The sequence below is a fragment of the Podarcis melisellensis genome (genome assembly GCF_964234715.1).
Source record: "Podarcis melisellensis genome assembly, chromosome: 16".
Taxonomy (NCBI): Eukaryota; Metazoa; Chordata; class Lepidosauria; order Squamata; family Lacertidae; genus Podarcis; species Podarcis melisellensis.
The window spans coordinates 12,810,228-12,832,710 of NC_138533.1; the positions used below are offsets into that span (position 1 = coordinate 12,810,228).

Here is a 22,483-nt window from a genome sequence, read left to right on the forward strand (position 1 = left end):
GAAGATAAATTCTGTGCTCTAGCAAAGGGCTGTCATGTCTCAAGATGCATGTCGGAGATAAGGCTTCCCCCTCCCCTTCTGAAAAACAGGTCTGGAGCTTATGATTTTTCTTCTTTGGCTTTTAATAAGAATGGAAAGGGGAGAATCAGGCAAGCTACTTGGTCACAAGCAAGAGGAAGGAGGTCTTTGCCCCGTCAGCCTCCTCCCAGGCATGGTCTTCCAAAAGGTGCTCTGATCCTGTCACAGAGATAGCTTTGCCCAGGATGAGTCCTGCCAGTCTCAGCAAGATGAACACAGCAAAGGCCAGAAGGAATTGCATATGCGGTGACATCAAAATTGCCACTCCCAGAGCCTTTAGCAATTGGCCCTGCTGTAACAGGGACAGAGGGAGCCTCTTGTGGAACACTGCATCTCCTCAGAATACAAAAACAGTTCAGGGTATCACAGCAGGCCACAGCATTTTATGTTGTGAGTGCCACACTGCCCCTCTTAATCAGTTCCTTCACCAACTGTTGCCTGGTCAGGGCACAGAGCAAAAAGAAATCACGCAAAGGGGGCACAGAATTAGCATTCCACGTTCAAGGGGAACCACTGGGCATTTGGAACAGCTGCACCTAGGCCTTGCTTCCCATCACCACAACCCCATGGAGCCACCCCCACCCACTCTTGACAGGACGGTACCAAGGCTTGTAGCCTCCCAGGGAGTGGAAGCACATCTCCAGGCAAAGTGCTTGGGGAGGGAGGTGGGAACAGAGGAAGCCAAGGCCAGGCAGGTACTTTCTGGAAAGTTTTAATCTAGAACCTGTAAAACTACATCAAACGGCAGCGTCCCTAGAGGGGGGGTAGGGGGATGAACAAAAAAGGGACATGATTTTTTCTTTTTTTTAAAAAAGGCATTTTGTGATCAGAATTAAAAAAAAAAGTAACCACTCACAAAACCGAGGTATCAGTACAGTTATATACAAACCAGATTTGTGTGTGTGTGTGTGTGTGTGTGACAGTGGTGGGGTTGAAGGAGCTCAGTACAGACTGCCAGGGTGGGGAGCCCAACCACCCCAAAGAGGATTGAAAATACATTCTCAAGTGGTGATATGACAATGGAAGAAACCCATCTTGAGGGGTGGTGGGGTGAAGGGAGGAACAAGAGAGGTAATTGCAGCCACGGTCCCATTTTTCTCTTGTGCTTTGGAAAGAGGAGGGGAAAAGCCGGCTTGTCAAATGGGAAGGAAGGGCAGGCTGTGCTATCCTGCTTTTGTAGATGCAGGGAAGGAGGTAAATGGGAGGGGGGAGCTCCCCTTATCTTCCACCATACTGGTAAGATACTGGTGGCCACTGCTGCAACCACTACCTGGGCAGGGAGAGTGTTAACAGAGGCCCCACCCTACATACCCCACCACAAAGCTCTTGCCCCCAAACATCAGCATGACCTGTGTATGTCGTCTTCCATAATGGAAAGACTGGGGCAAAAATAGCTGTTCCCCCAGCTAATGACGCTTCAGGCAACTCTCCCCACAGGCAGATGGTGCCACTTGCTTTAATAACAGCCCAAGCCACTCTTGGGCACAGAGGAAAAGAAGCCAAGTATGAACACGTGTGCAAAGTTGGTGGCCAAGGTCTGGTGTGTTCCAGAGCATCCTGGGTCAGGAAGAAACATGCTGAAAGTTATCTTAGCCTGGAAGTGCTGGAGAAGGGGGGGGGTGTGTGGAGGCTTGGGATCAGAACCAACAAGCAAGGCACCAGCAAGACTGATGGGACAGCAGTTCTAACCATGATGCTGTGCAAGCTGTCAAAAGCCCATAAAAGAAACTGGCTCGGGCTGAACAAAGGAATGCTCTGCTCCCAGAAGCCCTTGCTAGCTTTATGCTGTTGCTCCTGGAGCTTGCAGGGAAGAGAATTGCTGGGGAGGGAGGTGGTCAGAGGTGAAGAAACGGACCGCTGTGGCTTGGGACACTCCCCACCCTTTGCTTTTCCAAGGTGGGAGGCAACCATATGCATGGCTAGAATCTCCACCCCACTCTTTTTATAGGGGGTCTCAGGACCCTTGCCAGAAGAGCAGCAAATTGGAGGACAGTGCTCCTTCCAACGGCCTTGCTAAAAACAGGCCCTGATCTCTGGGAGCAGAACTGGCCGACAGTAGGAAGGGGAGGAGAGGGCGACCGCAGAACCGTCCGAACCCACCACCGTCCATCACTGGCCTGACGGGGGAAACCCAGAGGGAGAACCACTGGCACCATTATGCCCTTAGGAAAGCCCAACTCTCCCAGGGCATGAGCAAGCACACACTCGGCAGCTGAAAGCCCACCACCAACACAAGGAGCGGGAGAGGAGGGTGCGAGTGAAAGGCATTGTGGGAGGTAAAAGGCATTGTGGGGGAGGGCGAGCTCTGGCAGTTGAGGGGGCGGGGTGTCCACTTATCTCCCCATCTTTGCTTTTTGCTGTGTTTGGTAAAAATTTAAAACCCTGTCTCATGTGCAACAACAAAAAAAGAAATAAAGGAAAGTACCATGGTCGCCACGGAGACCAAAAGGGATGCCCCCCAACACAGTCACTATAGAGACCAACAGCCCTTGGTACGCTCCCACTACTGTTGCCACGGAGACGGGCTGGGTGGCTGCCAGCCACTACCCCACGCACTCTGTCTCCATGGCGATCCAGCAGCGGGGGGGGAGTGATGGAGAGGGGGGATGTCCCCAAACATCCAGCTGCCGCCCCCTTTCCCTGCCCCCCCCAATCTCCGTCCTGCACCAGGGTATCGAAAAATAAACCCTTCCAGAGTTAAAATTGCAGCTTTTTACTCCTAACCCCCACCCCATGCGCGTGCAGGCTGGGCCCCCCCGGGGGGCCTGTTAAAGCTTCAGTTCGTTGGCGATTTTTGAGGCAATGTTCTTGAAGGCCATGGAGGTGCCCGATATCCGCTTGAAGCGGACACCGTTGAGGGAGAGGCGGGGGAGCTTGCACACCTCCATCTCCCACTGGACAAAGGCCTCGTGGCCCGGCGCTCCGTGCATGCACAGAAGCATGTACTTCTCCTGCAGCTCGCACTGGCAGTTGTTAGCGTCCAGTACTTTCCGGATCTCCTTCATCATCTCGTTGGGCTCCATGGAGCTCGTCGTCTTCATGCTCCAGGTGAAGCGCAGCGAGCGCGGCTTGGCCTCCCGGTTCTCGTCCCGCTCCTTGTCGCCGCTGCTGCCCACCATGTGAGGCCTGAGAGGGGAGAGCGAGACAGTGAGCGGAGAAGGGCGCCCTCCCCACTCGGCCCCTTCAGCTGCCCCCAGAAGCCAAGCCTGGTCGGCAACCGAGAGCTGGAGAGGGGAGAGAGACACACAAGCGCACACACACAGAGAGACGCCAAGTAGTAGTTTGGGAGCAACAGGAGAGAGAGACAGGCACACGGAGGAGACGGAGAGGAGGTGCCAGGGAGCAGCCTGGCCCTGCTGGAGAAACAGACAGAGTGGAGCAAAGGCTTCCCCCAAAAGCTGGAGGAGTCCCCGTGACACTGGCTGCATCTCACCTGAGCGTCTCCACACGGTCTTTGCTTTCGGGCTCATGCAGGTTCCTCAAAAAACAGAGCAGGAGAACAAGGTATCAGGCACCCTCCAGTCAGCAGCTCCTACACCTGCTCTCCTTTTCTCCCAGGGGGCAGGGGGACGAGTGTGCATCTCTGGCAGGTGGGGCAGGGCGGGGGGCAACTCAAGACACGGAAGGGGCTGGTGAGGGCGTCATGAGGGCTGATGCCAAGCCCACAGGCCCCTGGCATGCAACACTCTGCGCGGCATGCTGGGAAGTGCATTTTGCCAACATGGTGGTGAGGAGGAGGGCATCTGGGCTGGCTGGTTGCAGGTGTGGGATGCGCAGCGGCACCTCTCTCCCTGGTCCCTCAGCACAAGTAGAAGCCACAGCCAGGCAAGGGAAGAGAAGAGAAGCTGGAGCTGGAGTGGCAGGGGAAGAGGCTGTGCTGTGATCACCAGCTCAAAGCATACCTCTGCCACAGACTTGCAAAATGAGCCATGATCTCTCTCGGCCTCCACCTGCAATACCACCACTAGCCTACCTTACAGGGTTGCTGCAAGGACCACGAAGAGAATGTACACATTAACACTCGAAAATCAGTATATAGGAAGCTGCCTTATACGGAGTCATACCACTGGTCCATCTAGCCCAGTACAGTCTACACTGGCTGGCAGCAGCTCTCCAGAGTTTCAGGCAGGGAGTCTCTCCTGGCCCTACCTGGAGATGCTGCTAGGGATTGAACCTGGGACTTTCTGCATGCAAGGCAGATGACCTACTATGGAACTACAGTCTTTTTCCCTGTGGGGGAAATCATGCTCTAGGAATTCTAGACATTATTGGAATATAAAGTAAATGGCTTGGGAGGTGCTTCCCCTCTCATCTGAGCACCACTTCCAAGCCTAAAAATACACTGTGCCCAACTCTGCACCCGCTTCATAGAAACTTGCATCATAACCCACCTGCCCACTGAGACCAGCAAATGAGGGGAGCGTGCTGATGGCACCACCATGCAAGAGCGAAGGAAGAGCACAACCCTTGCCACGGTGGCTTCACAGTTTGCGGAATCCACTTACGAGTCTCGAGATGGCATACTAAAAACACTTTGGTTTCCATCAGGTTTTTAAGCAGCCCAATGGGCTGTCCTGGGAGAATGGTTTTGTGACATTGAGAGCCAATTTTATCAAAGCTGCTGCTTCACTGGATTCAGGCTCCGAACGTTTAGTAGCATGCACCCTTTTAATTTGGTTTTGGTTATACAAAGCACCACTTCTGGATTTATTTTTTAAAGCAACTCCTCAAAGCTCTTCCTGGCGTTGAGGCCAAGTGATGCTGGCCTTTTAAACTGCCCAGATTTTTTGTTTAAGCAGACATTTTGAGCTCTGTCTCTTTCTTTGTTTTGTTTTTTGGTATTGCTGATATTTACTGCTTGCCATTCTGGGTACCCCTTTCTGGGGGATAAAGAGCCATATACACCGGGGGCCTTCCAGATTTTGTGGAACTACTACAAGTCCCTCCACGCCTGACCACTGGCCATGCTGGCTGGGGAAGGCGGGAGCAAGCAGCTATTAACACCTGGAGTGCCACAGGCCCCCCACTCCTTGCTATCCTTAAATATTCCAGCCACATCCATCCATCACTAAGCCATGTGACTTTCAACAGCCAATGGAGCTCCCTCATGCCAGCTCAGATGAGGGAGGGGGCAAGCAAGCAACTTGCTTCCTCATCACCAGTGTGCTTCCTTCTCTGCTCATCCACCATCACCAGGCAGGAGGTGGGGTAGGGGCGGAGGATGGGGGGAATCAAACAATGGAGAAACCTTCACACACCCCCACAAGCCTTTAATACAGCAGCTGCAGCTGCCTCTTATGGTCCACGGGATCAGGAGGTCATTTCTAGCACAGCCCTCTGCTCAACCACTCTGTTCTCCTCCCCATCCCTGGTCATCCATCTTATGGCAAGTAGCTCCACAATGCTAAGGTTTTAAAGCACTTGCTTGCCCACCCAACCCCCACTTTTAGTCAATTTTACCCAGGAGACAACGTTCCTTCCTGACCCACCCCCCCAAAGAGAGAAATCTGTTAGATGTTCAGCATAACTTGAAACAATAAAAAAGGTGAAGTAGACTGAATGAGGAAGGCCAGGGTTTTTGGAACACGCCAGAACCGAAGAGGTATGTAGGGTTCACATTCTGTCCTGTGCCCTGGGATGTCCAAAGAAACAAGCAAAAACCCACAGTCTTTTAAAGTGGAACCTGCTGACACTTTCTGCAGATTTGTTCCCATGAGGACTAGCAACCTCCCCCTTTCTAAAAAAGAACAGGATAAAAAGGCTACCTACTACAACGGGGGTGGGGGGTGGGGGGAGGAGAAAGGAAGCCCACCCCCAACACACCGACTGCTACTATCTTCCAGATTGTGCTCAAAACCTGCCACAGGATAATAATATCTGCTCTTTGGGGCCATGCAGATTCCGAGGCAACCGTCTCCCCACATGTCCGCCCTGAACCCTCAAGGCAGCTGCAAGCAATAGAGGCAGAGCGACAGCCCAGCGCCTCCTAACCACCACCATGCAGGGAGAAAGGGGATTAGTTGGGTTGGGGGGTGGGTGGGCGTGTGTGAAAGAGAAAGGCGGGGGGGGGGAAGAGAAGGGTTTCGGTTAAAGATCAGAGGCCCAGCCTGGGGGACCAAGGAAGATGGCAGGCACCTTTAAAGAGACAGCATGCCCAAGTGGAGGAGGAGGAGGCCCAGCACCGGGTGAGCAAGCAACCTCTGCGGCTTCCCCTGCCCACCCTCCTCCCCACCAAGTCCCAGGCCAGCTCATTTGCAGGCGGCTGAGAGGCAGGCCAGAGCCAATGGGGGTCTTTCTCCACCCCACATCCCAGAGGCAGGGAGGTAACAAGCCCCCCCCCCCGCTGTCCCTTTAAGCATGCTCTGTGCACACACACAGACACACACACAGACACACACACGCACACACAGACACCATTAGCAGCCAGAAGGCACAGAAGGGGGGGGCAGGGAGAGGAGAGGAAGAAGCCGGCAGGGAGGAGGTTAGTACTGCACAGGAGGAGGAGGAGGAGGACAGAACAAAACCAGAGTGATGAACGCCTACCTTCTGGCAAACCTGAAAGACAGATTTCTAAAAGGAAAAAAAAAGGAGGGGAAACGGTGGGTGGGTGGGTGAGCGAGTGCGCAAATGACCGAGTGACAGGAGTGCCAGCCGCGCGGGAGCAGGCCAGGGCGCCCCAACCTCCCTCCCTAAAATAGTAATTGGCGGTGGGTGTCACAGCAAGGCCCCCACAACCCCACCGCCTCACAACCCTCCTCGACCTTAGCTCCCTCCTCCCTGCAAACTTGGGAATCTGAAGAGCCTCCTTTGCTTCAGACAGAGACAGGCCGGAGGGAGGAGGGCTGAGCTGGGGCTCCCACTGCCCCCCTCCCATTGGTGCTGGAACCTTGCAGAGGGGGAGGGAGGGAGGGGGGAGGGCAGGACCCCAGAGGCACTTGGCTGCCCCCCTCGTCCCCAGTGCTGACACAGCCTAACTCTCCCCACAAAGCTGGGAACAGAAGCTGGGGGTGCGGTGGAGGGGCAGGTTAAACACTTACAGCAAAGAGGGAAAGGGGTTGGGGGCAGGAGGCGCTGGGCTGTACAGAATGGCTCCCCCGTCATGCACCATAAAACACCCCCTCCCTCCAATTGAGACAAAAGGCTTTGCCAGGAAACTGTGCCCCATCTCACAGCCCATCCCCTCTCAGGGCTGTACGGGAAAGAGAGAAGCCATTTTGAGACATATTCACACACACATATACACACACCACAAAAAAGCTGCCTTGAGGGACAGGTTCGAGCAGACCCCAGCTGCAAGACCTCCCTGGCTGGATCCTCACCACAGAAGGCAGCTGGTACTGACAGGGTCCAGAAGGCATCTCCTCCATCCTGTCGCTTGGAAGGGGATGGAGAAGCATCGGGGAACCCTGGAAATGAGCTTGGTTGCCACCCTCACCATCTGGGCTGCTCTGCTAAATCCTGGTCCACCCCCCACCCCTGGGACGGCTGGGCTGCAGGCGAGGCGGCTCCCACCCACCCTCAGCTTTGCGGCCTTCACAGCACCCCAAGTCACTGCAGGAGCCACAACAGAAGCAGTGTCTGGGGTGCCATCGGAGGGTGTGGGAGGCAGGCCTGGCTTGCTCTGCGGCTCAGCTGAGACTCTGCTGGTCTCCTTTTCTGAGCTGCAAGCAGAAATGGGAATTCCCGGGGAGGAGCGCATAAGGCGGCATGTGCATGCTCTTGGGGAGAGCGCAAGGTGGTTCCTCCATGGCCTTGAGCTCTGCAGTTGCCAGGAGGAAGGTGACCTTCAGCCCGCTCTTCTGATCTCCATTCCCAGAATGCCTCTCTCCAAAGTGGCACCTTCTGATTGGTCTTAACACATCAGGGAAGCACAGGAAGTTGCCATGGAGCAAGTCAGGCTATTGATCCACCTAGCGCCGTATCACCTACAACAGGTGTGAGGAGCCTTTGGCCCCACCCATGTTGCTGAACTACAACTCCCAGCAGCCCCTAGAAGAATGGCTAATGAGCAAAGGACGATGGGAGTTGAAGTTCAGCAATACCTGAAAGGTCAAAGGCTCCCCCAAACCTTGTCTCTGCTGGCCAGAAATGGCTCTTCAGGGTTTCCAACAGGGGACAACTCCCAGACCTACTGGAAACTGGGGATCAAACCTGAGACCTTCTGCATGCAATGCAGACACTGTCTAAATGAGCCATGGTTCTCCCCAAGCATCCCTGGTCCAGGTGCGCTCCCTTGCGTCTGAGCCCATTTGTCTGTAGACGTCCTTTGAGAGGGGCCTCTTCTCTGCTGCTCAATGCTCCAATATCAGGAGGGAGCTGAAAGGCAGGAAAGGGGTTCTCCACCCCTACATTCACACATATAAACACATGCAAACACACACACATCCCTCTTGGTTGAATGCTACAGAAAAAATGGGGTGCCCCAAGCTTAATTAGGAGGCTAGTCCTCTCCAACCCCTTCCAAGCACAGTTTGGAAAGGATCCGGCCAAGGAAGGCAGCTGACACTCCTGCCCCTGTGCTGGTTCTGTGCAGCAACACGGTGGGGGCAGGGAGGAGAGATGCAAGACGAAAAGGAGGCGGCTGGGGTCACAAGGACATCCTTGGTGTGGGGTGGGGAAGAGGGGTACTTATGAGGGTGGGCCTGGCTGTGCACAACACACATATACACATGAGGTAGTGAGCCTTCATGCTGCGCCCTGGGGGAGCAGGGGAGGGTGGCTTGCATTCACCTCTCACCCCCAAACGGAACCCCCAAAGCACATATCTCAAGCAATCCTGGAGTTGTTTCCAATCGGCAGAGAATACCAGCTACAGATTTGGAAAGGGCTAAAAAAGGACGGCGGCTCCTCTTCCGCCCACCCCTGCCCACTTCCCTGCTCACCTGCGCACGAACTTGGAGGTGAACTTGCTGAAGATGCTCCCTGAGGCCCCCCTCCTGCCTTGGCTGTTCCCGGAGGGCGATGCGGGCGTGAGGCCGTAGGGGAGGTTCTGCTGGTCCCGGACCTGCCGGAGCTGCCCGGCATGGAAAGTGCTGCGGCTGGAGACGCCCCGCGGGAAGTTGGTGCGCTCCGGGAGGGCACTGCTGATGTTGTGGGCCGAGGGAGAGGCGACGGGGACCCTCTGGGGTGCAGTGCTGTGGGGAGGGGGAAGAGTAGAGAAGACAACAGTCAGCGACCCTACTTGCTCGCCATCCAGGAACACTCCTCTGCCTGGGCTGAACAGGAAAAGTCTTTGAGGCAAGCCACATTCAAGGGTTATGGCCTTTGCACCCCAGAGGATTCTGGGAGGTGGTGTTCTGCTTGTGGGGGTGGGAGGAAACACAAGGGGAGTTCTACAAAGAACCGCACAGCTGAGATTATATGAAGAGGTCTCCTGAAATTCCAGGAGGAGTTCTCAAAAAATGGTGAGCCTGTTAAAATGGGTCTGCAGCCTAGTTTAAGACTGCAGAATAATTGCAGGCGGAATATTGGCAGCTCCCCACAAGGCTGTGGTTGCTTAAACCCAACATGTGCAGCAGATACCTCGTTGGCAGCCAACGCTTAAAAATAAATGAATAAACAACCCATATTTTGAACTGAGAATGGGCTGAAGGGCCTGCAATTTCAAGTAAGGGCACCAGGTGGGGGAGGAGAGGATGGGGCCCCTACACCTTTAATTAAACCTCACCTGCTGAAATCCCCTCTTCTACACAATTGTGAAAGGTGCAGAAGCCCCGCCCCCTTTGCCATTTCTGGCCACTTCAAATCTCAGCTTGTTCCGCTGCTCACTCATGCACCAGCTTGGGTAAAGGGAAAAGATTTCCAAAGCCCCTAGTCCTCAGTGTGAAGACTAGCCTTTTGCGCTGGCAGGGAGGGCACAACAACAACAAGCTGACAGGAATGAGTCTCCTGGAGAGGATACTTGCTAATAGCATCTGCTGTTGCTGTTGACCCTGGAGATGAGGTTAAAGAGCCGCTTGCCTGAACCCCAGCTGGTGAAGTAGAGACAAACAGAGCTGAATACAAAAGAAGGGGAAGGGTTCAGAAGGCTCCAATTGTCCTTTTTCTGCTTGGAGAGGACAGGCAACTAACTGGAAGCTTCTGATCTTGTTCTCAGACTCCTTTCAAGCCATCCAACCTGCCATTACCTGAAGTTGGAAAGGATGCCTGTTCTACTTTCTACCAGGCAGCCCTGTTCCCCCTGCATTAGTGCTGTGCCTGTGCCTCCTTGGTTTTGTGGTGGTGGCGGGAGAATATTCCTGTCACATCCTACAAGTCAGCTTTTCCAAAAAACAGCTGCAGGGCACCAAGTTGCCCTCCAAGGCACCACAATCCTTCCAACCCCAAAACATTTGGCTGTCCCCCTCTACTTACCTCCAGGCCCTGAGCGAGCGCACTGGGGAAGGGCAAAAAGAGAGACATGGCTCCAGGGTGCGGAGCAGGCGGAAGACACAAAAATGTTGGAGAGCCCTAGGGGTGGGCAGGGGACGGAGGACACAAGGCACGCAGAGCTGCCCACTTGCCTGGGTCGCTGCGCCTCACAGTTATTGTCGGAGGGGGGCAGCGCGGGCTTGGAGGGGTGCACCGAGGCAGACATGGATTTCTGGTGCTGTCGCGGGCGCGCAGAGCTCACGGCGGCGGAAGCTGAAGCGGTAGAAGCCCTGGAGCCTGGAGTGGTTAGGCTAGGGGGGTGAGGGGAGGAAAGAAAACACAAGCAGGGGAGAAGCAGATGTTTAAAAAAGGAGGGATGGGGTGGAGGGTGGAGGGAAAAAATCAGGGAAGGCGGCTGGCTGTATCCGTAGCTGACCCAAACAGACTCCCAGTCTAGCAGGCAGGTGCCACCCTACCCACTGCGCCCAACATCTCGTTTGCCCCGTTTCAAGGAGAGTTCCTCGTTGTATGAGTCTCAGGTGGATTTATTCCCAAGCCCCCAGGAATAATAATTAAAAAAGTCATGTTACAAGGAAAGGTACTTGGGACTGTGCACAAGATGGGGATGGGTGGGCTCTGAACAGACTGCCAAAGTAGCAATGCACTGATTATTCTCACCCAACGGGCATGGAAACGCAGAACTCCTCTCGCTAACTGATCTGCATTCTTTCATCAACAGCCACGTTTGTCGAATGACTGGATTTATATTCCGCTTTTTGACTGGAGTCCTTAAAGTGATTTAGGGCATTTGCAAAACGGAACCAATGCACGTTTATTAAAAAGAACCCTTTTATAACAAAACAGGCTAAAACAAAAAAGCAAAATGGAAGCCCAGCCAGGAGGCGGCACCAGGGGCTCTTGTCTCTCTGCCAGTCATTTTCCTCCCAGGCAGGAGGGGCCACTCAAGGGCCTTGCAGCAAACCTTTCCTTTTCTTGCATGTGTCTGTCTCCGATGCTGTTCCCTTGCTTGACCCTAATGCTTTCTGCAAGAAAGGGGGAAGGGCCCCTTTATTCTCCAAAGGCCCCGACTCACCCCGGTAGGGCCATGCTGCAGCTGGGGCCTCATTGCAGGATTGTATGGCGGGGGGAGGAAAGGCAGCGGATCCTCCACCTTCAGCTTTGGATACGGCACGTGCTGTCAAATAATCAATCTGTCTGTTTGGCAGCTCAGACCACATCCACGTGCTTGCCCTTGCTCAATGAAACTGGGCTGCTTCTAATCATTTCAGCTGAAGGAAGAAGGCCCTGGATCTCCCCCTCCCCAACCCATCCCTTTCTCACCATGGATACAGCCACTACTAGGTACATGGATGTCCCGGGGAAGGGGAGGAAGAGCAAATATACAATATACAACCCGGTATATGTGTATATGTGTCAGGAACAACCTTGATGCAAGAGTGGGAATGGATGTGGAGGGAATCGTGCTGGGGTCGGGTGGGGGACGGGACACCATGGCAGTTAGACCCTAAAAAGAGAGAGCCAATGTTCTCAAGCAAAAAGAAAACGGGTTTTGCTTGTATGTATCTATGCATGTTATGTTATGTGCGTGTCCATAATGGATGAGAAATGAAGAGGACAAGCAGGGCTGCTTCTTCTGAGCCGTATCGGAAGTAGGAAAAGTGAGGAGAGCTTAAGACCAGCTGTGGATTTAGCAACTCTTTTGGTAGACACAGGAGACCAGGATCCCGTCCAGGCGAGTGAGCTGGTTGGCAGAAAAAAATGGGTCCCTCCATTCTTCCCGTCAGTCCCCTTGGGTGGGTAGGGCTTCCTCTCCTCCACGGCCAGTGTGGAAACACAGGGTAGTAGCCTTTTCAGCTGATGAAATAAACCCTGCAGGCTAGTAGCTAGTAGCCTAAGACCTGGAGGTGTGCTGACGCAAGGGTGGTGATGGGATCAACAAGCACCGGACTGGCCTTAACTGCAGAGGGTCCACAGTTCAAGATGCATCCGGCTCATTTAAAAAGGCTACGTTGTAGGGAAGGTCTAATATTTGCCTAGTTCTCTCTGAAGTGGCTCAAGCTGTGTTTGAGCTCCACCACTTCAGACTGCCGTGGGGGGGGGGGCAGGCGAGAGAGATCATAGGAGGAGATGCTCCTACAATGCTGCAGAATTCTCTGGGGAGAAGGTGGGGCAGAGAAAGGAGAACTCTGCAGGGAGCAGATTGCTTGGTTGAGGAAGGGACCCTATAGAGGAAGGCTGGTTTCCCTTTGGCAGGGCTAACTATGGGCTGGAGGGTGAACATTGTTGCTCCAGATCCAGGACATGTGGTTCAGGCTACTGCTGCCGCTGCTGAACCAGACAGAAAGAAAGAACAGAAGCACCCTCCCCCAGCAATACCCACAGCCATCTCCCCTCTCTCAATCAATTGGCAGAACAATGCTACAAATCATCTTTCAACACTTCTGAAGTATTCCAAACTAGCTCATAATCCCACCTTGCCTCTACCAGGATGCAGCTCCGTTCTTTGAGGACTGTGTTTGGGGAGCAGGGGAGAAGAGAATGGACCACTGACAGATAAGGCAGACAACCCAGGCAGTTTGGAGCCACCGCCTCTGAGCCTGTGTAAATGCAATGGCTGCGCCACAAAAACCCAGGGAACCACAGCTTGGTACAGTTGGGGAGAACTCTTTGAAACGTGAGCACTGCTTCCTCTGTCCCAGGAACTACTGTTAAAATCAGTTTTAAGTATGCAGCGCATTCCTAATATTCTTAAAACCATATGGGATTAGAGCAGGGATGGGGAATCTGTGGCCCTCCAGGTGTTGTTGGACTCCAACTCCCATCAGTCCCAGGCAGCACAGGCAATGGTCAGAGACATTGGGAGCTGGAGTCCAGCAATATCTGAGAGGCCATAGGATCTCCATCCGTGACTTGGGAGGGGAAATAAGGGAACCAGAGGCAAAGGTTCATGCATGCATGTGCAGATCTGTTTGGTGGCTTTCAATCATGCAGTCCAGCCAGGCAGCAACTGTGGCTTTGCCCAGCTGAACAGAGAACTGACAAGGCAGGTCTGACCTTCCAGCTGAGGCTGCATAGTCAGCTGTTCTCTCTGAAGTTGATTTCCAGCACTGCGCTGGATGGCCTCACAATGACCTCTCCAATTTTAGGATTGCCCCTATTACAGACTGCTGGTGGAGGCAATCACTTGCCTCCTTTGCATTACAAAGGTGCCTGCAGACAGAAAAGTTGTCATGCCAAGGAGAAGGCTTTCGGCTGACTGTTGCCTCTTGATATGTTGGCTTTCTCAGTGCAGGAATTCCCACCCTTGAGGATTCAAACACATGCCTCGGCCACCATCTTGCAATCTCTAATGGTACATTCCAGGGATGGCTCTCTCTCTCCCCGCCACACACCCTGCATTAAGAAATGCATGACCCATCAGGGCTAGCCAAGACATATTGGCAGCTGAGATGGACCTCAAAATGGTGCCCTGCTCCCCACCAGGGGTCGGGGAATATCAACACCAGGATCTGCAGCCTTGGTGAGCCCTGTTGCCTGAGGTGGTCGCCTCGCCTTGCCTCATAGGTAGGCCGGCTCTGTTACCCATACACAAAACAGCCCTGTGCAGCCACCTGCATTTTGCTCCACCTGCAACGCTGCCCCAAAACAGCTGGACACCTCTCTACTACTGAAGTTTTCTCTTCCTAGTGCATCTTTATGTCTGCATCTGGCAAGCAACATGACGAAGCTGGCCTGGGCTCCAAGCCCTTACCTATCTTTGCCGTTCTGGATGGAGTTCTGGCCCAAACTGGCCCGGTCCAGCATAGGGGAGTTGCGGCTCCGGTTTGTGCTGGTTGAGAGGACGCTGTTCTGCAGAGGGGTAGAGACACTGAGTGAGAATGAGCCCTTCACTGCCCACGCTTCAGAGAAAGAGAAAGGGAGTTAAGCGGCTCCAGCCTGCTGCTTCTGCAGAGACTACCTGAGCTAGGCTACCTGAGTCAGCACCCAGGTCTCCCAGAGAGTCATAACATAGGGATAGAGGAAGCTGCCTTACACAAGAGAGACGCGTAAGGGTCCATCAAGCTCAGTGTTTCCCAAACTTGGGTCTCTAGCTGTTTTTGGACTACAATTCCCATCATCCCTAGATAGCAGGGCCACTGGTCAGGGATGATGGGAATTGTAGTCCAAAGGCAGTTGGAGACCCAAGTTTGGAAAACACTGATCTAGCTCAGTATATTGTCTACCCTGTCAGCAGCTCTCAAGAGGCTGCAAGGGAGGCAGGGGATCTTTCTCAAGCCTACCTGGAGATACCAGGGATTGAACCTGGGACCTTCTGCATGCAGTACATATGTTCTACCACTGACTGGCCCTTTCCCCCAAAACAGGAGGCTGTCTTATACTGAGAATGACCTACTGAGGTCCATCTAGCTCAGTATTGTCTAGAATTCTCCAGAGTTTCGGACCAGGAGTCATTCCCAGTTCTGCCCGGAGATGCTGTACTTTCCCCAAACTTTAATTCTGCACCCCCTCTTTTTTGTGGTCTTCCAGTCCTCAAACTCCTCCTCTAAACTCTCAGAAGCATGCCCTGGTTCCCTTCACCCCCGCTGACAGCTGAACAGAACCTCTGTGTTCAGAGGCAGGATTCATTTGAGGGCCAGCTCCTGGGAAGCAGCTCCTCGTGTGCGGTAATGGCACGTTCCCCCCCTGCTGCAGCAACCCTCTGACCCGGAAGCGCAGCTCCCTGTGTCATAAACATGAAGAGGCCACAACAAGACAAGAGTCCCTCCCCACCCGCCCCAGAGCAAGAAAGGACTAACTGTGGAAGGTGTGGGGGTGCTCTTCTTCCTCTCGAGGCTGGGCAGGGGGCTGGCAGGCACTTTCACCGTGCTGCTGGCCTTGTTGCGCCCAGCCTCCCGCTCCTCTTCAGGCCGCTTGTTCTCTGCATTGGCTGCCTGTGTTTTCTTGGAGTACGAGGAGGATGTTGGGATGGTGGGTACTGTGGTGGGAAGAAGAGAGGCCAGGGAGTGGGGGAAGAGAGAAGAAGAGTCAGCGTGGTGAGGTCTGGTTTGGGGAAGGGATACCCAGCAAGGGGAAGCTCTCTGGGCAGGGCCCTGTTTCACAGGTGTGGAAGGAAGGAAGGAAGGAAGGAAGGAAGGAAGGAAGGAAGGAAGGAAGGAAGGAAGGAAGGAAGGCCTCTCTCTTCTAAGGAGTCAATGAGCAACTGGAAAATTCCCTGCACCCCAATGCGGGGAGAGGGAGATTAAAAACCGTCAGGAGTTTTAAATAACCTGCATGGCTGCAGTCATGAGCTACATAAAGCAGGAGGGAAAATATAACCGTGTAATTAAAAACACACACACAAACATCCCAGTTTAGTTTTCCAGCTCTCCTTGCTGGATCTCAGAATCTTAGTCCCCACAGTGCCTGGTGAATGTAAAATAGCCTGTACGGATGCACATTCCCCATCTCACATAAAAAAAATTATGCCTCCTTGTTGAATAGGCAGACCCAGTCAGATGAGCAGAGTAGTGGCAGTAGTAGTAGAAGTAGCAGTAGTAATAATTTTAATACAGTGGAACGTCAAGTTTTGAACATCTCTGTTGACAAACCTTTCGAAACTCAAACACCGAAAACCCGGAAGTAGCTGCTTCCGTATTCGAACATGCCTCAGAAGATGAACTTCTGAGGCAGCTTCCGTATTGATTTTTCCATTTTGAGGCTTCTGTTTTGAGTTTCCGAACGTTTCGAAATTCAAACGTTCTTCCGGAACCGATTACGTTTAAAAACCGAGGTTCCACTGTAATGGCAGGGAACCCTCACTGTGGTCCCCCCTGAGCAAGAAATGTGGTGGTGGTGGGATGACTCACCCTGGTCGCTTAAGCGGCGTTGCTTGGGGTTGGCTGATACACTGCGCTGTACCTTGTGCGACGGGGAGGGGGCGGTGCTGTTGGCAAGTTCGGGTTGGGTCCGTGGCTTCAGGGTAATGCTATCGTTGTCAAGCTGGAAGAGATCAGGCAGGAGCACGAGGGCGGGGGGAGAAGAGGCTCACTCAGTGGGTGAAGCTCTGACCCAGGCATTCCATTCATGTAATCATTTATTTATATCAGAGATGAAGAACATACACACATTATTTATATGATCTCTACTCTTGGCTGAGGAAGAGGAGAATAGGAGTTCTTAATAGTTGCTGCTGGAGGGTGAAAACAGAAATTGGGGTGTGCTTGTGAACATTCTGAGATACAAAGTGCAGCCCCTCCCCTAGCCAAACTGCAGCCTGCCCACCCCCCTGCCCTGCTCAACAGCCAAACGAATGTGGCAGAACAGATTATACCATTTCAGCTCAAGGAAGAGATACGTATTTTGGAGGCTCCTCTGTGCTAATATATATATATTCCTAGGAGAAAGATCCTAATCCAGTCTGCTCACTTTGTGATATTTAAAAAAACAAAACCAAAGATCACTGCAAGCAAAAATTTAAGGGGCATTTGAAAAAAGGTATCACCCAACTGCAGACTGAAATAGTGGAGTTCATTCTGCATCAGGTGTGGGGAACCTCCGGCCCTCCAGAGGTTGCTGAGCTACAATTCTCGTCAGCCCTAGCCATTGGCCATGCTCGCTGGTGCTGAGGCAATTTGTAGTTCTGCAACCTCTGGAGGGCCAGAGGTTCCCCCAATCCGGTGTGTTCATGACAATATATCTAATTTCAGGTGGTCTCCAGTAGTATTAAGCTTGCTCTTAAATTCTGTTCAACTGGTACCACAAACAGCGCTACAATATAGGTTTCAGATGCAAAGCCACTGAAAGTCTGCACACCTCAACAAACAAGGGTGCCATAAACTCCAACAACAAGTCTCTTCGTGGTGCAATGGGTCAGGGCTTTTGGCTGTTAACCAGAAGGTTGGTGGTTTGAGCCCATCCAGGGATGGCTGTGGGCAGGAGGTTGGTTTAGATGACTCTCAGGGCCCCTTCCAATGCTACAATTCTATGATTCTAAGCAATCAACAGGGAAGGCAGGTGTCTAGTAGAGGCTGGTTTATCAGGGCGACTGGGGCACCACCCACCAACCTCAGCCTGCCCACAGCCAGCCTGCTCTTGGCTGCCTTCCTACCTACAACCAGTCCAGGTGGGGTCCCTGCCTGCTGACTTCTTCCTCCTTGGTCTCGATGCTGTCCTTGTGGGACTCGGCAGGGAGGAGGAGGAGGATGACCAAAGTAGAATTTGACGGCTCCGCCAGTCACTGACTCCACCTCCACCTCCTGTTGACCTCTCTACCTTCCGCCCTGCCAGTCCCAGGGGGCACCAACCTCTGCCGCAGACACCCAAAGGGACAGATTCAGAACTGTGCTTTTGCACTTGGGAGTTTCACGCCAGTGTGTTTCCACTGATGGAGCTTCAATAGGGAAGTGCTACCGCTGAAAACATGCGAACACCCAGATGTTTGCAGCTCAGTCCCTTAAACGGAAGCCACACACGCACACAAACAGACAAGGAACTCACCTCTGAATTTTTGTATCCTAGCAGCAGATATGTAGCCATGACTTCGTTATACTTCTGGCTGACTAAGGAGTCCTGGATTTCCTCCCGGGTATATCCCATGGAGATCATGAGCTCTGCAGGACAACGGAAGGGAGCACGCACACACAGGGAAAGGAGAGAGACGGTCAGCGCGCCTTGAAGGGTGGATAAATAAATAAAACTGTGTTTAAAAGATGCATGGAGGGAGGGAGGGAAATCTGTGGGTACGCCCTGCAAGGAAACGATAGCCAAGCGCTTGCCCGGAAAGATCCTGTGCAGGGCCACCCAATCACCCGCCCCGCCTCAGTGACACACCTGTCCGCCGGGGATCCTTGTAGTCGGGCAGAGGCTCCACGTAAGGCTTCAGTTCATCGTCCTCGTGACCCACATTCATCCAGCGGTCTTTCATGATTTGCTATGGAGAAGGGAAGGGGAAACGTTGGCTCAGTATGCGTGGGGTGGCGGTGACAATCGCGCAAAGGAGTGCTTTCTTCCTTTTTAATGTTTTAGTGAGGATGGTCCCAGTTGCGTAGCTGGAAGAGTTTCCTATTGGAAAACTGGAACCATTTGCGCAAAACGCAGGCTCTGCACACACCTCTCTCCCCAATGTTCACAGCAAGCTCCCAGCTGTGAGGAGATCTGGCCCACCTCTCCCTCCCTCCGCAAGTCTGGGTAATGCAATCCATGTCGCCACCCAAGCCCATGATTAATTCGTGAAAGACCATGGCATAATCAGCGAGCTCTCCCAGCTAGTGTACATAAAAAAACTGCAAATAACTAAAATCCAAAAAAAATATATCTATGGAAACATGTAAGCATGAAATAAATATAATTAAAAATACAAATAAAAATCAGATAGGCTTTTATGAATATAGGTAACAAAATTAGATGTCTGGTTAGGATTACTAAAATAATAAAAAAAAGGTTTCAGCAGGCAACTAAATATATATACAGCAAAGGTGTCTGCCTAATATCAATCTTCCTTTCTCTGCTTCTTCACTTAATCTGATGAGCTTTATGAATTGCTGTCTTTGTGGATTTTAATATTTTTGGCTTTTTATTATGCTGGGCTTTTTTGGCGGTTGTCTGATGTATTGTGCAGATTTGGATTTTCTTGGGCAATACCCAACTAAGTCAGACTCAGAGTAAACCCACTGAGTTAATAAAGTCCACTGACTTCAATGGGTATACTCAAAGTATGACTGACAATGAATATTGCCCATTGTACATATACTCTATTGTTGCAAGTCACTCTTATTTGGGGGTGGGGTGGGGATAGAGATTTTTATTTTATTCTATAAACAAGGTGTAGGCAAGCTTTGGCTCTCCATATGTCACTGAACTACAACTCCCATCACAGAGGTTCCCCACACCTGCTACACAGAAACCAAACCAGGAAGAAAAACCATGCAATTTACACCGTTGACTGGAAACCCCAGCTTGCTGCTCCAGTGATCTGCCAAGACCTTCTCCTTGCCTCTGGCATGAAATCAACACAGCACCCTCCCTCTGTGTATCACAGAGAACGGTGTGTGTGTGTATTCATGCATGTGTGTGTGTGTCTTGCCTTGTCTCCGCCCACACCCGAGCACAAACCCAAGTGCCCCCCTTAATGCACTCTTCCCTGCACTTCCCCTTCTGCATCCCTGAAGCCCACAGTTAAAATTGTTGCTTGCAGGCAGAGAGCAGCAGGGGCCATGGCATTCCAGCACCAGACAGCAAGGAACTTCCCTCTCCTATTCAAGAGAATGGCTGGCGGGGCTTCTTAATTACTTGCCTGCGCAGAAAGGCAGTTTCGGATGGCAGGGGGCACTGCAGCCCAGCCAGACAAAGGCAGGAGCCAACCGCTGGGAAATGAACCAGGCCCTCTTCACGCTAGCACTGGAGGCAAGGAAAACCGCCTTTTGGAAAATAAAACTAAAAACAAACAAGACCGCACACTGCTTGCAAGGACAGGGCTTTCCTACCAGCATGGACTTGGATACGGCTTCTAAAAACTGAGACAGCGCAGGCACAATTCTAAGACTTAAAAACCAAGGGCACAAAACCTGGATGCAGAGTTGGTTAAGCAACTGCCCAAAATGCACTTGCTTAATCAAATACTGTCAAAGGGTACATTCACACATTACGTTTTCTGTATACACCGAAAGTGGTATTGTTATCTTTGTTTCCAAGAGCGCAAACTGAAAAGCATTAACGGGTGAATGAAGCAGAAGTGTTTGGGAAAGGATCTCATCAGAGAGAGAAAGGGAGGGAATCTCTTAAAGGCATCCAAAGAAGGAAGTCTTCACATACTTCTCAGGGTTTTTTTATTTTTTGGGGTGGGGAGGCAGGGCAGGAGGGAATGGGTTCCAAACTGAGGGGAGTCTAGCCAAAACTACTGATTTAAGGCAATGACAGCACATGTTTTGCATTCAGTGAGTCCTCTCATGTCCCTGGCATCCACATCCCAGTGTCGCCCCAGGAGGACTGATTCAGATGGCTCACAAATCACCCCGCTTGGGAGAGGGAGCCCTCAGAAGCCCACAACTGCACCATCTTGGATCTCCCATCACCCTCAAACTCTAGGGATGAATCCCTTGTAACATCTCTTGCCCAGCAGCATGTGGCCCTTTGCTGAGGCAGCATCTTCCATAGCTCAGTCAGCAGAGTCCACCGGGAGCTGTCTTGCCCTGTATGGAAAACTGCTACCACTTCACCAGTGAGAACAAACTGGGTCTCAGGTTTCATCCCTGGCAACTCTGGACAGAACTGGGAAAGACTCCTAGTCAGAGACAATACTGAACTTGACGGCCCAATGGTCCGCTTTGGAAGAAGGCACCTTCCTATGACTAGATGGCACAACAGCAGGAACTCCAAAATGATGGGTGGTGTGTTGTAGGATTCCACAAGCGGATGCCGGCCTCCCTCCTGCCCAGCCCACCTGGTCCCCGGTCCTGTCTCCTCACCTCTAAAGTGCCTCTCTTGCTAGGGTTGAGGATGAGGAATTTTTTCAGCAGGTTCTCACAGTCCGTGGACATGTAGAAGGGGATCCGGTACTTCCCCCTCAAGACCCGTTCTCGCAGCTCCTGCAGAGGGAAAGGAGAGGGAATGAGCAGCAATTCCGCACGTAACTCAACTGCAGGTGCAGGGGAGCCTTTGACCCTCCAGATGTTGCAGAACGATTCGCATTGGCTACAGCAAGCATGGCCAGTGACCAAGAGAGATAGCTTAGCAACATCTGGAGAGCAAAAGGCTCCCTATACCTATTCTAAGGGAAGATGCCCTGATCCTAACACACACATGCACAGAAGGGAGTGGAGATACTGGAAGGCCCTGAAGCCTTTGGGTGGCTCTGGTCCATTGCCGAGGCAACTTCTTCCACAGCTCAGTCTGACTGACACAGCTGGGAATCCACAGAGGTTGTTCCCTCAATACTGGGATAGCCAGCCTCAAGTCGCAATTGTGCTGCCACCCCCTTGAAGCTATAAGCCATTCTCCTTGCCCTCCACAACTCCCTTACCTTGAGGTTCTGCCCATCGAAGGGCAGGGAGCCGCTGACCAGTGTGTAAAGGATAACCCCTAGGCTCCAGACGTCCACCTCGGGGCCGTCGTACTTCTTGCCCTGGAAAAGCTCAGGGGCAGCGTACGGGGGGCTCCCGCAGAAGGTGTCAAGCTTGTTGCCAAACGTGAACTCGTTGCTGAAACCGAAGTCTGCAATTTTAATGTTCATGTCGGCATCTAAGAGCAGGTTCTCTGCCTGTAAAGGGAGGCGAAAGACAAGTCAGGCTGGGGAAGCCAAACGGGCCAACAACACCATGTTTTACTTCCAACGGGAAATCCAGCATTTGCACAGGGTAAACACAGAGCTTTACAGGAGCATTTTCAGCATTTATACTCACCTTCAAGTCTCTATGTACAATGAATTTTTGGTGACAGTACTGCACAGCAGAAACTATCTGGAAGACAAGAGGACAGAGAGGTCAGGGGGGAGGTTTGTGTTGCTTCATAACACACGCAATCCAGATGCATTGCCCTTTAATCACAGTCCCCAGAAGTGTAGGAATCGATTTTCTGCAATGTATCCCCATATGCCTGTGGGCTGTGTGTGAATAATAGAACTGCTTGGGGGAACGGGGCGGGGGGTGGAATTACATGGATCTTCACCACAGAAAGCATCAAGCCCCACTTTCATATTTGCTGGGCAGCTGCTGGGGCCCTATAAACACTGTTTGCTTCACGCACTTCAAGAAGGGTGCAGCACCAACCTGTCGGAATTTTGCCCGTGCTTCTTTCTCTTTCATTCTTCCATGGGCTACTAAATAGTCGAACACCTCACCTGCAGGGGGCGCAAGAGGGAAGCATAATGTTACATGGGAGTTCCACTGAAAGTCTGATGCTGAGGTTGTGGGGGGGGGGTGTCAGAGCAAAGGACTTAGAACATTGCCCTCCATCCTGTGCCTCCTCTACTCCCCACCCCCATTTTTTTGCCATCACCGAGAATAACAAAACTCAGGAGCAGATTCCACTTGGGCCTGGAGGAGAGGAGCACACCAGTCCA

At 52.4% G+C, this 22,483-nt stretch overlaps 1 protein-coding gene across 14 annotated transcripts in view; it reads right to left on the bottom strand.

Annotated features, from left to right (window-relative positions):
• Positions 1-104: 104 nt before the first annotated feature.
• Positions 105-22,483, bottom strand: part of MARK2 (microtubule affinity regulating kinase 2) — a 111,553-nt gene continuing 89,174 nt past the window's right edge. For 4 of the 14 annotated variants that reach the window (XM_081891421.1, XM_081891428.1, XM_081891429.1 and 1 more), the window contains exons 6-19: positions 22,191-22,261; positions 21,825-21,881; positions 21,446-21,682; positions 20,892-21,011; positions 18,259-18,358; positions 17,926-18,098; positions 16,296-16,428; positions 15,246-15,424; positions 14,201-14,298; positions 10,581-10,739; positions 8,961-9,212; positions 6,622-6,648; positions 3,512-3,556; positions 105-3,204 (exon numbers count right to left, since the gene is read on the bottom strand). In XM_081891421.1, the coding sequence (XP_081747547.1) occupies positions 2,847-3,204; positions 3,512-3,556; positions 6,622-6,648; positions 8,961-9,212; positions 10,581-10,739; positions 14,201-14,298; positions 15,246-15,424; positions 16,296-16,428; positions 17,926-18,098; positions 18,259-18,358; positions 20,892-21,011; positions 21,446-21,682; positions 21,825-21,881; positions 22,191-22,261 (2,009 nt within the window). In that variant the 3' untranslated portion in view covers positions 105-2,846. The remainder of the gene's footprint in view (positions 3,205-3,511; positions 3,557-6,621; positions 6,649-8,960; positions 9,213-10,580; positions 10,740-14,200; positions 14,299-15,245; positions 15,425-16,295; positions 16,429-17,925; positions 18,099-18,258; positions 18,359-20,891; positions 21,012-21,445; positions 21,683-21,824; positions 21,882-22,190; positions 22,262-22,483) is intronic. The other 10 variants (XM_081891432.1, XM_081891431.1, XM_081891430.1 and 7 more) reach the window with 10 other exon arrangements.